Raw genomic sequence first — 14,769 nt, 5'->3', positions numbered from 1 at the left:
CAATGTGAAAAATTTTTCATTTCCATTTACATTGCCATTTTATTTTGCATTCTTTCAATGGTTCCACATTTCTCTTATTTTTCAAATGTGGTAATTTTGATTACATGATTGTCTGTTAAGTTGGTAGATACGTATCAATTGTGTCTCGTCACACTACACTACAAGGTTCAATGGATTCTTTGATACGGAATCAAAGGGGAAGGAATGGTAATTGTATTTTCAGTAATTACAGCTATTCGCTTTAAAAATAATTTTTTTTATTTTGTAATTGCAAAGCCTACTTTTGAAAGTATGGTTTTTCCATTCCTTCCTTCCTTCCTTCCTTTCTTAAACCATCTTAATAATATTTTATTAATCTATATCATATTATATTATTTATAACTTTTATTGAATTACTATTCTATTTTCTATAATCTTAATTCTTCAATATCAATATCTCCAAAAATATCAAATACAGGTCGTAAATCTTTCCATATTTTATATTGAGGATTATACAAATCCCAAGACTTAATTTCATCATTTAACTCTCGAATTAATGCCACATTTCCAATATTATTTATTGAAAGTAAATCTTGTAATAAATTCCGTAAATTCCACGATAATTCATAAAGATTTAATGCTGGTTGAGTGACAGTTGTAATGGTATTAACAGCTGCTGCTGTTGCAACTGTGGTGGATGAAATTGAAGTAGATGATCCTAAAGTTCGCTTTAAGTCGGAATTGGTTGGAGTCATTCCAACTGATGCTAATGATAAATTTTCCATATTTTCATTCTCAACATATAAATCTTGATTCATAATTAAACTGGTGGTTTCTAAACTATGTTTAATCGCCATAGTATATATCTCATCATTACCATAGATTTTACAATGACCTCCATTGTTGATTGTTCCCATACATTTTTCACTCAAATGATGAATTAATTTATAATCTTGATTAATTCCCATGTTTTTCATAATAATCAATACTTTTATAAACTTTATCATAAATGTGGGTATATCATTATTATTTTCAATCACAAATAAATCTCGGAAAATATTAGGATGATTGAAATTTATCCCTAATGAAGAATATAATGGGATAAATTGATCATTAATTGATCCACTTAAGGTGATTTTAACATTGCGTCTTACTAAATTTCGTAACGAATTAATTAAATTTTGAGATACTTGACTTATTGGATTTTGAAATTCAAATAATTCTCGAATTATTTCATTCTCAAATGGTGTATATGCTCGAATCACTAATTTTGAATCAAGCCCTTTATAAGGTCCATTGATAATCCCACTCATACTCAATAATCCAATTTTCTTTAATGAACTAGGTGATATATGAGGATGGGCTTCAAGTAATCGACTTAATAAATTAATCGCTACTGGTGTTCCTTGACCATGACTGACAAAAAATACAAAGTCACTCGTTTCTAATAATGATATCCAATTCTCAATTAATATCATTAATTTTTGAACTCGGTCTTCAATCTTACCTTCACCCTCTAATGCAATTGTATTAATCTCAACTTGACAAGATTCTTTATCTTCTAACCATTGTCGGATACACTTGGAAGCTTCACTCACATACTTAATTGAATTACCAGTTGATTGTCCAATTAAGGTACGAACTAATTTTATAGGTAAAAATCCATGAATCCCAATCACAACCACTCTTTTAATTTGGGATCGTTTTTTAATAATATCTCGAGGTTTCTTCCTGTAAATATGTTTTTCACTCGATTTCCACATTAAATCTTGTAGAAATAATCGAACTTTGGTACTTAAAGTAATTGTTCGTAAATTCTTATCAATAGAAGGTAATACTTGACTTTTACGTGATATAACTTTAGCTATAGCTTGTTGTTGATCCTTAGTAATCATTTCACTACCATTTGATTTGGCACCTTGAATGGAAACCGAAGATGATGTGGTACCATTTTGAATCGTAGTATTTACAACTGGGGTTTGATTAACTGCTTGTGTCAGTGATTGCGATTGTGAGGGTTGTGGTGGGGTAGGTGTACGATTAATTAAAGTCCTCTCTTGCACCTCATTAGGTAATAATGGTCTTTTTCTTGATCTATACTTAACTGGCTCACGTTCAGTCATAGTGTCACTGACTGCCAATTCAAGTTCTCTGATACCACCTTCTTGTGAATTAATATCTATATTGGTACATTTTATAGCATAATGAGATGATTCCTTCGAATTTTCAATCGCACTTTTGGCAGATTTATATAATTCAGAATTATGTACTTCTTCGTCATCTGAATCATCTGCAGCAGCACTACTCCAAAATGTTGGTAATGTAAACCAACTAAACCAACTATTGTCAACCGTATTGTTTTCATTCACATTCAGTAATAATGGAGTTACTTCATTCGGTTGTGATAAAACTTGACTTGGTTGTGATGTTGTGCCATTGGAAGGTATGATATTTTGATGATCTATTGATTGAGAAGGAGGAGGGGATATGGATGGAGTCTTTTTCTTTTGATTCAGTACAAGTGAACCAGCTGGGGATATTGACATGGTTTTAGATTTTATAGTGGGAGGTTTCGGTAATGATATTGATGATCGAACCGGTGATGACAACGAGCTCTTTCTATTAAATTCTGATATTATCTGACTTGTTGAACTCTCTACTACGGATGGTCCCCGTGCACCAGCAACTGCTCCTGTTGATACTGGTATAGCTTCTTCTTCATTGAGTGTACTCCTACTATATACATATGAAACTACCGAACTAACTCTTCTATACTGTAATGACCAATCTACCCATGGTTCAATATTAGTTTCGGTTTCAGTTACAGAATCTGCTCTAACTGTGTTTTCAGTCTCAGGGATGGGAAGAGCATCTTTCTGTGGTGGTATTTCTGGGGAATCTAGTATAGCAGAATTATTATGTTCATCAGTCTGACTATTTGTACTTCTACGATCTGAAGCAACAGTTCCATTAGGGGTAGTATTCCAAGTTAACCAATTGGGACGTGGAGCTGAAAATGAAGAGAATGATAATGAATTAGCCCAGCTAGATACTTCTGGAGCAATTGGCCTATTTGAATCATCTGTTGGTGGCTGAGATGGGTCGGTGACATTTATATTTGAAACTGATAGACTAACCTGTGAACTTTCCTTTGATCTCTCTGTAATTGTATCTAATCCAGGATCGGCATGTGTTTGCGGTATAGATTGATGATTGCCATCATGAGAATTATTCAATGTTGATGATGTCTTATCTTTATCATTTGTTATCGGTACAGTTTGCTTTCGTAGACTTGACATTTCTTGTATAAAGATGGATTGAAGTGTCAGTATACTTCAGATTAGACTCAACCTGTTAGCTATCACACTAATGTGGATTGTTTTTGTTGGGTATAGGATACGCCACTTGATTTTAAACCAAAACAAAACGTGACCTGATAGAAAGAATGATGATATAACGCGTCTTAGATGCAATCTATGTGATATATCGTTAAAGTGATGTTTATAATACTATGACTATACGTCTTTTTAGTATGCTTGTAGAGTTGTAAATAAATATCATCATCATTTACAGCAATCAGTTATTTGTTTGTGTGTGCCTGTATATAAAATCAAAACATTTTAATGACTATAATTTGTGAGTGGTGATACAGATAGTACACGGTATGTTAAATCTGTAATTATATAATTGGACTACAATAACATGACAAACTGGGTTGCTGAGATTAAAAATTCATTGGAGGTTAGAGATAAGTTTGAGAAAGATGATTCAGCCTATCATCAAGCATTCATGGGATTGAATGATCAATTACAACTACATCAATCGTTTGGTGTTTTGCAGACATCGGGTAATAGTAACGTAATTGATGATTCACAAGCAATGATGCTGAGTATAATGTCTCAGAATATATTGAAGGAAGACATGCGATTGAAGCAAGAGAATCAAGAATTGATTGATAAGTTGAATGGAGCTACGTTTAAATCAGAAAAGTTGGAAAGCATGTTGAAGGAAAAACAAAGTGATATCAGAAAGCAAGACAAAACGATAAGGAAATTAAATGAGTCGATAAAGAACTTACAAACTGAAGTAAGAGAGAAAGATAAATTGGTTAATGTTGCTAATGATGAGATATTAGCCAGGAATGTTCAACTTGCTGTATCGAAAAATGATAAATATGATGCAGAACAAGAGATTTTGAAATTGAAAGCAAAAATCAAGAATTTAGAAACTAATAATGATTATTTGGAGAAGAATCTTAAGTTAGTTAATGAAAGATTATCACAAGTTAGTTCCCATTAATATGTTGGATTGAATTAAATTTGAACTGCACTCGACTGTATAGTCAAGGGGGTAAATTTGCGAATTGGGCAATTATACTCATTGGATTAAATTGAATTTCAGTTCTTAAACCGCTTGAGTTAATGACTTCAATTCGTCACTATTATTCAAAGGTTTGACAATTATTCCACGATAGAATACATCGATAAACCATAACAAATGAGCAATAGATCATATTCCAAACAAGGTCCTTATTGTTCCCACTGTATCAGGCTCATGCATGGTACCAACATTTGCATGGTCATTTCTGCTATTCTGTTCTTTTCATCTGTAATTTTTTATGGTTTTTTGATTCATGAAGGTGTATTACAATATGTTTCATAGTAGGTGTCTGTAACTACATAACTTTCCAAGAGTTATGATTTTTTCTGTCCTTTAACTTACTCAGCATAAATGATTTGATTGATGGTTAATTTTGTATATTATGTTATTTAAAAATTATAACTTCCCGTTTCTCTTCGGAAATTTCGTCGCCATTAATAAATAATTTTTATATATTTAACAGAATTTCATAAGTTTAACAGTATTTATAACAATTGTGTAAAGATTATATCGATATGCGCTCTAATACTCCTTCGAAGGGAAACCATCCATTGGTTTCAAAAGATCCTGAAGCTGTAACTCCCAAATTACAGAATATGGCTGCTTATAATCTGTTAAATACTATAGATAATCGGTTAGATTCTTTCGCTATAATATCAGGAATTAAAAGAAGGATCAGAGAGATTACTAGCAATATTTCAATCATTCAACGAAATATTGAAGGAAAACAAGAGATATATATTTCAACTCGTTGCAACAACTGCTATCATTCAGAAGGAGAAACTGGCTTCTGGGCTCTGATGATGGTTCTTCTGATATTGGCCAATTTATTCTTTTTATTTATTTTCAAAAATATGCGTGATGAAAGAATTGCAGCTATCATACCAAATTAAATAATGTTTGATTTTATAGTTTCCTAAAATAATGCAAATTTATTTGATAAGATTTTAAATTTGTAACCTCTTTTTTATAATTGCATCGATATTGTCTAAATATATACCTTTGAATATGCTGGATCAAGGCTATACTTCTTCAACGAAATGTTCCAACCATAACGTCAATACAAAATTAGAAGATGAAGAATGTACCAACTCTATCAACTTATCTCAACTCAACGAACATCTCGAACAAATCAAAACTAATTTAGATTCAATTAGACATAAAACTAGTTCTTTATCCTTTTCTTCAAAGTCGTTCAATGGTTCAATTCTGAGTTATATTCATCCTTATTCTATCCTCGCAGTGATGATGCTAATATTGCTGTTATTCCTTACTTACCATGATTGGAAATTATGCATAGCTATTTGAAAGTTACCAATACTAACTAATCATTGATTAGAATTACTGATTCTCTACTAACTTATTATAATAAATATACATACTGTATGTTCTTTTTAAATTCTTTGGTGCCTGGTAGCGTGAGATAAAAATATTTGCGACGTTCCTGCTTTTGCAAACTTCTTCCTTTTATCCATGGATTGACATCAACTATCATATTTGGCCAATTCTTATTGCCATTCACTAAATAGACGAATATAAAAGTTCAATCTAAGCCTAATATGCAGAGAACAAAGAAAGTACTTCATGATAAATTTTGTACCCCAGATTTTCTTAAAAAAAGCTCAAAACCATTAAACTGAGCCGCCAAGCGAAGTCCGTGATGCAAAAATTTTCTTGACTATGCGGATCAATACAATTTTATTTTTTTCTTTTAATAATAAGTGATATATTTGATTAATGTAAATATATATAGAAAATAAGAACTAGAACATAATCATCGTAAAAAAGATATGAGTTTTGAAAGTATTAAAGGTAGAAATAGTTTTTAAAAACAGCAAAAGAAATGTGTATTGTTTTTAGTTCCTGTTTGCTGCAAAACTAAATTCTATAAGCCGCATCTTTTTAACTCAATTATTTAGAGTTGTCAAGAACGTATCTACCAACAATCTTACCTTGTTCCATTAATTCATATACTTCTGGTAATTCGGATAAAGTGACAATCTTGATTGGACATTTGATTAAACCTCTGGTGAAGAAATCAATGGCTTCAGCAGTATCAGCTCTGTTACCAACATAAGAACCTTTAATGGAGATGGATTTAACAACAGCATCAAAGACTGGGGCAACAACTTTAGCACCAGCTGGTAAACCAACTAAGACAACGGTACCAACAGCTCTAACGTAGTCAACGGATTGAGCGATGGCTTTTTCTGAAACAGAAACATTGATAGCAGCATGAGCACCACCATTAGTGGCAGCAACAACATCAGCAACGATATCTTTTGATTTGGTGAAATCAACATAAGCTTCAGCACCTAATGATTTAACAAATTCACCCTTTTCATCACCACCATCAATAGCAACAACTCTTAAACCCATAGCTTTGGCATATTGGATGGCTAAAGAACCTAAACCACCACCAGCACCAGAAACAGCAACCCATTGACCTGGTTTAGCATTGGCGGTCTTTAAAGCTTTGTAGACAGTAACACCAGCACATAAGATTGGAGCAATTTGAGCTAAATCAGTACCTTTTGGAATTCTAGCAGCTTGAACGGCATCAGCAGTAGCATATTGTTGGAAAGAACCATCATGAGTATAACCTGATAAATCAGCTTGAGCACAGTTTGGTTCATTGGTGGTTTGACAGAATTCACAACTTAAACATGAACCATTTAACCATTTAATACCAGCATAATCACCTAATTCCCAACCAGTGACATTAGAACCAACCTTGACAACAACACCGGCACCTTCATGACCACCAACTAATGGTAATTTAGTGGCTAATGGCCAATCACCTTTCCAGGCATGTAAATCAGTGTGACAAACACCGGAATATTTAACGTTAATTAAAATTTCATTTGGTTTTGGTTCAGGGACAGCGATATCCTTATAGATTAATGGACCACCATTGGTTTCAAAGACAACAGCCTTTTGAGTTTTTGGAATAGTAACCATAATTTTTTGTTTTTTAAACTTCAGTTTGTATCAATTGATATTGATATTGAATAATGAAGGGAAAAGAAGAATAAAATAAAAAGAATTATAAATAAAAATATAAAATTAAAAATAAATTTCAAAATTGAAGTGAATTGGGAGTCCTTAAATATTTCAAATCTGAAATATAATTGTTCACCCTTTTAAAATTCTTAATTTGATAAATTTAAAATAGAATCCCCATCATCTCATTATGGCAAAATAAAAAAAAAATCTTTGGTAACATACGTACATACTTACCTATGTACATGATCTTAATCATCATCATCATAATAATAATATTAATAATAATAATAATTGCCCCTCCTTTTCCAACTCTCCTCCTCTAAAAAATGGTCTTGTTGCACCTCGTGAGTGTGTGATGTGTATGTAAGGAAACAACACGAAACTGGCTATAATCATATGTTTTGCATTTTTAATTTCAGTTTCGAGCTAATCCGGATATGTCCATTTCCTTCTTTACTTCCTCCCACAATTCCCTCACTAATCTATTTAGTTAATTTATTAATGCGTGAACTAAACTTTGTGCTGATGACCCTCGGAAATCAAAGACCACTCCCCTTTGTTTTACTGAGAGATCTCCCCGGAAAATAACCCTCACTAGCTCTATTTCAATTAGTGAAATTTGTTGTTTTCTCACTCTAAGTGATTTTTATCGCCCCTCCATTTACTCCTCAAATCCATCTCATCTGTAGACTTGCGTAATTAGCCTTTAGCCTGGTTTATAAAGAATAAAAAGCAATTGGACTGGGCTGGATATTTAAACACAATATACACATTTCCACCCTCATATAAGCCATCAATTGATCCAATTGAAAGAAACTAAATTGAATTGATGACATGGTACATGTGTGTGTCTCATATGGCAATTAATGAAGAGGGGGGGGAGCTTCCCCCTATTGTCATTTTCAATAATAAATACTACCCAGTTTTGGTCCACTGTCCTTTAGGGAAAAATAAAATAACTGAACTGGAAAATAAGAATTAAACTGATCCGGTCATTCGACTTTGGGTGGTCGAGGGTAGATCACTCCCTGGCTTAAAAAATGAACATCATAGAAAGTTGAACCAGACAAAAAGTGGAATCAGATGATATCCATGTAAAGGTTTACTCATAGTTAAGGAATTATGCACTTAGGCAGAATTCCAATCAGATGAGCCTTTTAAGAGCATTCATTTTTTTTGTCGGTCATGCGCTAAAGTCCATTTACGTTCCATCAGGTCATCTAAGCGCATCATTCTGTCACCCATTTATGTACAGTCTCCAACTATAAAGCTTAAAAAACATCTTACAATATTACAATAGTGGGTGGCTAAATATATGAAAATCATCAGATTTTATTATTTATAATATTATTGATTCACGTTTTGCAATATACTATGAAATCACCATTTCTCCTCGAATCCCAGTGGAAATAACTATTAAAAAACCGTCGACATTGATAATAAGATGACAGCTCAAGGAATTGGTTCATAAATTGTTCCTCTGGTTCAAAGATAATTAGATGACTTGGCCATTCATGATATCGTTTATTATAATCAATTTTATTAAACGGTGGGAAATTATCCGTTAAGAACTGTAATCGGTTATCGTAAAACTGATCGGATTCATCTCTATATGCATGTATATTTTCAACAGTTGCCGAAACATCGGTTAAATGTAATGGAGGCTCACAAGTTAAAAACCAGGAATTATTACTTAATAAAGTATTATGAATATGACTTTGCCAGGGGGTTGAATGACATGGAGTTAAAAAACCCATTGATTTAACATTATTTGAATCATTTTTTAAATAATCAATCACATCAATTGCCCCTCTTTCATGAATTTGACTGAAAAATATGGTAATTAAAATATTAATAATTATAATTAAATAAATTATTCCTTTTCTTATAGTTGTTGCTATTGTTTTAATTTGCATAAATTGCTTAACCGAATATGAACATAATATTAAAAACATTGGCTGCAAAGGATAAATGAATCTAAACTCCTTATGCTCTATTAATGAAAATCCAATCGTAACAAATATGCTAACTTGACTTAAGATATCTTTATAATGTTTAAGCCATAACTCCGAATGGATTAAAAATGGTAAATATGTCATTAATAATATTGGGATAGTTTGAAATAAATAAAAATGCCATGGTGCAACCCCATAAAATATTGATAAATTTTTAATCACATTAAATTCAATAAAATTATAAACTGGGAAGGTTAATTCTCCATAAAATTGATAATCTAAGCCCAAACTAATCGAAATTATTATAATTGATGTAATTAAAAACACCATTCCTAATTTAATAATTTGAAATATATTAGCTTTAACATTGATTAAATAATTTAGTCCCAAATAACCCCAGATCAATCCATTGGTTGGTCTGGTTAAAATGCTTGTAATGGAAAATATGAATGATATGATGAATCTCAGATAGTTAATCTTATAATCCCATGGCCAAAATAACAACCCTAAGATAGTTAAAATGGTTTCGAAACTATTTGAAAATGATCTGGTAATAATATACCAATTGAATGGATTGAAAAGTGATAATAACAACGTAACTCTGGAAATGTATTCATCCTTAGTATAGACTTGACTCAATTTATATAATCCCACTTCTCCAATTGTTGCTAAAATAGCACCAATAACCTTTGGTACCAAAATGATCATTTCCACATCGTCACTGAAAAGTGACACGAGCTTATAACCCATAATATAAATCCATGGATGAATTGATGATCTTAGACGTTCTTTCCATTCCCATGTAACATACCCATACCCAAATACATAAGCATGAGCTGGTTCTAAGGCTTGATAATATTCATCAGCTTGAAAGAAGGTCTTCATGGTTAACGCGTTGAATAGTCGAATCATAAATATAATGAAAAACAACTTAGCAGTTGATAATGACTTGGTGCCTTGAAGTTGAACATCTACTTCTTTTTGATCCGCTGCTTCGACATCATCTTCCACTTTTATCCTTGATCGGTTTCTTATACTTTGCATTGATGTTTTAATACCATCTAATTTAAAGTATCTACGTGTGAAAAAAAAAAAAAACATTCAGAAAAAAATAGAGACAGCTACCCCATATTATAGTACTTAATCCTGACCAAGACCATAATTATGTCCAATGATATAATACGAACAAAACTAGAAAGTTACCTTCAAACCATAGAATCAAGTCATTTGGATGCATGTATAAATAACGTTACAAGAGCCAAAAAACGATGTCTAGAAGCAATTAAACTTTTGAATGAAGTATCTAAATCAGAAACTGATCCAGAGATATTGAAGTATATAACTCAATTATCAAAGTTTTCATTAGATTTCTATGAGAAGTTAAACAGTATATCAGCTAGTTTCAGTTATTCAAATAAATTAGAATGGATAAGTTCAAAGATTGGTAATGATTTATTCAGTTATCCCGTCATTCATTTCGATGAAAGTTTAACATCAGTCAATTCCATATTCATCCCTAATAATAATTTCACAGATCCTAATCATACCATTCAAGAATTACCATTGAATACTGAGTTTGATAGGTTTCAACTTGATGATTGGTCAACCGATTTGAATGATTTAACTACTTTATATCAAGATTTATTAGATAATTGTTCCTTTGTATCATCTTTATTATCCATAGTAAATATCCCATCAGCATTAGATAAAGTAACAAAGATTATAACTCCACGAATAAGAAGTGAGAAATATAGAATCAGATTGAACTTCAATGGTGCTGCTAGAATAGTCACAGTTGATAATACTTTACCTAAAGCATATATGGGTCGAAATTTAACCGTCACATCATCAAACAATCCTAATCTTTATTGGCCAGCATTAATAGAAAAAGCATATTTAAAAATAATGGGAGATGGATATAAATTCAGTGGTTCTAATATGGCTATCGATACATTTATGTTAACAGGTTGGATTCCTGAAATAATGCCCATAAGACATGGTACACTCCTGATGAAATTGAAAGAACTTTGGAAATTACGCAAAGAAAATAGAGTATTGCTAGGTATAGGTACTGGGAATCTTAGTAAGCAACTATCGACTCAATTGAATTTAATTCCTGGTCATGATTACGTAGTTCATTCGGTTGAACAGGATGGATCGGTTATTGTTAAGAATCCTTGGATTGAAAATAATAATGAAGATGAACGATTCATTAAGATTAGTGATCTTACAAACTTTAGTTATCTATATTGCAACTGGAAGATTGATGATTTATTGCCCTTAAATGAAAAAGTGAGTTTCATCTATAATGATTCAAGTCTGTATTTATTTAATCGTCCCCAATTTTCATTTTTTAATTCGTCTGACAAAACTCAAGAAGCTTGGATTTTCCTAGAAAGACATCTTCCTATTTCAAAGGAAAGTAATTTGTTGAATGTCACTGTTTATGAAACTGTTAATGGTAATAGAGTAATTGTACCAAATCAATATAAATGTGTGAATATTAACAACACCGATACTAATAATAGATTGAAGTTGGTCAAATTAAGTCTTAGTCCAGGAACATATTATACTGTGGTGATCGTCAGTAGTAAAAGTTCAACTTTTACTATGTCATTACTTAACAATTTCCATGGTTTAAAGCTATCCAAAGCTAAGCATTTATATAAAAATACATTGCCATTGATTGAGGGTGAATGGAACCTGTCCAATTGTGGAGGTAACTGGTCATTGTCGTCTTATATCGATAATCCTCAATATTGTATTGAAGTGCAAAAAGAAACAGATGTATTATTATCCATATTTGGTAATTTAAAGAACGATGCTATCAACTTCCATCTTTTCCATAGTGAAAAGCATATGAAGGATGAACCATTGAGATCATTTGACAAGTCTAAATTGTTACTCAACGAACATTATTCTGAAGGTTATCAATTATATAACTTTAAGAAATTACAACCGGGATTTTATAAATTGATAGTTTCAACTTATGATTATGGAAGTATGGGAGAATTCCGAATTCTTCTTAATCATGATGATCCAGATTTAGAGAATGTGAAGGTTAACAAGATCTTTTCAACTTTAGGTCTCTTTAATGATAAAAAGAAAGTATGTTGGGAAGGTTCTAATCGATTCAAATTAAGATTCACACTTGATTCATTTAAGTCGAATATCACCATTCATTTAAAGCATTTAAATGATGTGGATAGTTTATATGATCTGATCCAGAATTATCGACCAGCCATCAGAGCATCTATTTTTGATGCAACCACTTCCCAACCCATTCAAATTAATGAACAATGGAGTGATTCATTGTATGGGATATACCTTGATTGTATGATTCAAAATCTGGGTGAGTATATACTTTTAGTAGAAAGGTTTGAAGTAGGTCGGGGGTTTTGTATAGTAGATATTGGCTCAGATAAGAAATTATCAATTATTTAATTAATTAGGTAAGTCTAAGACACATTTACAGTTAAGCATAATTATTAATTTGTAGATTTTTGTGAAATTCACGCAAAATGTTTTTGAAATTGACTTTTTTTAACTTCTTTCAAATTATAAAGACCATTAACTTAGTATATTCACAATCATTTATACTTACATTTCATCACCTATCAATAACATAGTAAAACACACCACGACTGTTGATAGCTATAGATTATAAAACAGTGTTGCAGCCAAAAATTCTGTTTTATTCATATAAATCATCCACGTGATCGCAATTCTCACAAATTTTGATATTGACGTGTTGAACTTTCAATTTTTCAATTTTGACACCTATAAAAGAAAGGGACCAAGATTTATCAAGTCAATTCAAGAATATAAGGGGGTCAATTGGCAATATTCAAGATGCATATAACATTGGTCAAGATATATTTGGTTTTGGCAAGTTTGTTTGCTTGTGCAATTGCTGGATTAACCAATTCAGAAATGTTGGACTTGGCTAAGACTCTGTCCAAAAATATAATTACCATTAATGATAAAAATTATGAAGATTTATTATATGGAGTTAGAGATTTCCATTTGGTTATCTTGATGACATCTGAATCTACGCAAATCAATTGTGTTTTGTGTAGAGAATTCAGACCTGATTTTGAACTTATAGCCAAATCATGGTATCAAGACCATCCATATGGTTTAAATGAAGTTGAATTAGATGAAGAATATGAAGAATCTGGAATTGCTAAAAAGAATGTTTACTTTGGTCGTTCTGAATATACTGAATCCCGTAATTTATTCCAAATCTTTAGTTTGGCTTCAATTCCAAAAGTGTTCCATTTTGCTCCAACTGAAGATACTGGAGTTCATAATTTAGTTGCTCAACTGTCAGAATATCAATTCTTCCAAGGTGAACAATTAGATTTAGTTAGAAATTTCTTAAATCAAAAGACAGGTCATCAATACAATATTCACGTTCCAGTTAATTACACAGTGATAGGATTAAATGTTGCTCTTACTATCATTGGATTATTCATTATTTACAAATTTAATGCTCAAATAGTGAAATTCTTAAGTTCTCCAACTTTATGGATGTTAGTTTCATCAGCTTTAATCTTAATGTTTATTTCAGGTTATATGTTCAATCAAATTAGACAAACTCCTTACTTAAGAGAACAAAATGGTCAAACTCAATACTTCAGTCAAGGACAACAAACTCAATTTGGTATTGAAACTCAAATTGTTGCTTTCATTTATGGTTTCATGAGTATTCTTGTCATCGTTTTAATCAAGAGAGTACCGGATATTTCCAACTCATTTGTCAATTTTATTGCTGTTTCCATCATCAGTATTTTGATATTTGTCTTCTACAGTTTATTCCTCTCTGTTTTTGGACTGAAAGGATTAGGATATCCATATCAATTCATGAAATTATTTTAAACAATAAACTCCGTAAATTTTTGTTCTATATACAGCAATAAAAAGTCAATCTCCCCCATTCTTAATTAATCTTTAATTTGTAGTTGGCCATCCATCTTATCAATTCGATTCTCTATTCTACTTAATGCTTTGGAAGTAACCAGAAGACGTTTCTGAAGATCTTTAATTTTATTGACATAATTGGTCAATTCATCATCATTGATGACCCCGTCTTCAAATGCAATCTTCTTGAATGTCAATAGACGATCTTCAATCACTTTAAGCCTGGTAAGCAAGATCAATTGTGATTGATCAAGCAGTTCAAAGTTATCATCAAGATTATCAAGTGAACCGCTCAAAAGCGTATGAGCTACTTCTTCAATAGGATGAAGATCATAGTTGTTATCGTTATCGGTATCATTGGTTAGATTCATGATACACTCAAGATGCTTGTTGCTTTTGACTCTATTTGATTGATACCAACACTTGATGAAACTGTATACAAAAGAGTAGCTTTTGATATCAAATGTTTTTGTTTTGACATGTGAGAATAAAACTATCACATCTTTTTTTTTTAACGGAGAGCAGC

General features: G+C 31.6%; 8 protein-coding genes across 8 annotated transcripts; 4 read left to right on the top strand and 4 right to left on the bottom strand. All coding sequences in view use genetic code 12, as the record gives it.

Moving 5' to 3' along the window:
* Positions 1 to 330: 330 nt before the first annotated feature.
* On the bottom strand, positions 331 to 3,517 carry DFJ63DRAFT_319379 (uncharacterized protein). The gene has a single exon (XM_064907054.1). The coding sequence runs from the start codon at positions 3,276 to 3,278 to the stop codon at positions 408 to 410; it is 2,871 nt and encodes a 956-aa protein (XP_064761914.1). The 5' UTR covers positions 3,279 to 3,517; the 3' UTR covers positions 331 to 407.
* Positions 3,518 to 3,681: 164 nt separating this feature from the next.
* Positions 3,682 to 4,278, top strand: DFJ63DRAFT_313695 (uncharacterized protein; the record flags this gene model as incomplete). The annotated part of the gene is made up of 1 exon (XM_064906217.1): positions 3,682 to 4,278. One exon carries the CDS (start codon positions 3,682 to 3,684, stop codon positions 4,276 to 4,278), a length of 597 nt encoding a protein of 198 aa, XP_064761913.1.
* A 596-nt stretch (positions 4,279 to 4,874) lies between these two features.
* Positions 4,875 to 5,252, top strand: DFJ63DRAFT_313694 (uncharacterized protein; the record flags this gene model as incomplete). Its single annotated transcript, XM_064906216.1, has 1 exon — positions 4,875 to 5,252. One exon carries the CDS (start codon positions 4,875 to 4,877, stop codon positions 5,250 to 5,252), a length of 378 nt encoding a protein of 125 aa, XP_064761912.1.
* Positions 5,253 to 6,270: 1,018 nt separating this feature from the next.
* On the bottom strand, positions 6,271 to 7,320 carry ADH1 (Adh1p; the record flags this gene model as incomplete). The annotated part of the gene is made up of 1 exon (XM_064906215.1): positions 6,271 to 7,320. One exon carries the CDS (start codon positions 7,318 to 7,320, stop codon positions 6,271 to 6,273), a length of 1,050 nt encoding a protein of 349 aa, XP_064761911.1.
* A 1,400-nt stretch (positions 7,321 to 8,720) lies between these two features.
* Positions 8,721 to 10,364, bottom strand: DFJ63DRAFT_287349 (putative glycosylphosphatidylinositol-alpha 1,2 mannosyltransferase; the record flags this gene model as incomplete). Its single annotated transcript, XM_064905060.1, has 1 exon — positions 8,721 to 10,364. One exon carries the CDS (start codon positions 10,362 to 10,364, stop codon positions 8,721 to 8,723), a length of 1,644 nt encoding a protein of 547 aa, XP_064761910.1.
* A 68-nt stretch (positions 10,365 to 10,432) lies between these two features.
* RIM13 (Rim13p) lies at positions 10,433 to 13,095 on the top strand. Its single transcript, XM_064903658.1, has one exon. It carries the CDS (start codon positions 10,485 to 10,487, stop codon positions 12,762 to 12,764), a length of 2,280 nt encoding a protein of 759 aa, XP_064761909.1. The 5' UTR covers positions 10,433 to 10,484; the 3' UTR covers positions 12,765 to 13,095.
* Position 13,096: 1 nt separating this feature from the next.
* On the top strand, positions 13,097 to 14,234 carry DFJ63DRAFT_161940 (dolichyl-diphosphooligosaccharide--protein glycotransferase). Its single transcript, XM_064903659.1, has one exon. It carries the CDS (start codon positions 13,173 to 13,175, stop codon positions 14,199 to 14,201), a length of 1,029 nt encoding a protein of 342 aa, XP_064761908.1. The 5' UTR covers positions 13,097 to 13,172; the 3' UTR covers positions 14,202 to 14,234.
* Positions 14,234 to 14,734, bottom strand: DFJ63DRAFT_162199 (uncharacterized protein). Its single transcript, XM_064903663.1, has one exon. The coding sequence runs from the start codon at positions 14,612 to 14,614 to the stop codon at positions 14,267 to 14,269; it is 348 nt and encodes a 115-aa protein (XP_064761907.1). The 5' UTR covers positions 14,615 to 14,734; the 3' UTR covers positions 14,234 to 14,266.
* Positions 14,735 to 14,769: the final 35 nt, after the last annotated feature.

The sequence above is a fragment of the Scheffersomyces coipomensis genome, assembly GCF_036884675.1.
Source record: "Scheffersomyces coipomensis strain NRRL Y-17651 chromosome Unknown DFJ63scaffold_4, whole genome shotgun sequence".
Taxonomy (NCBI): domain Eukaryota; kingdom Fungi; phylum Ascomycota; class Pichiomycetes; order Serinales; family Debaryomycetaceae; genus Scheffersomyces; species Scheffersomyces coipomensis.
The sequence above is the reverse complement of the archived record's forward strand: the minus strand, read 5'-3'. Positions and strand labels throughout refer to the sequence as shown.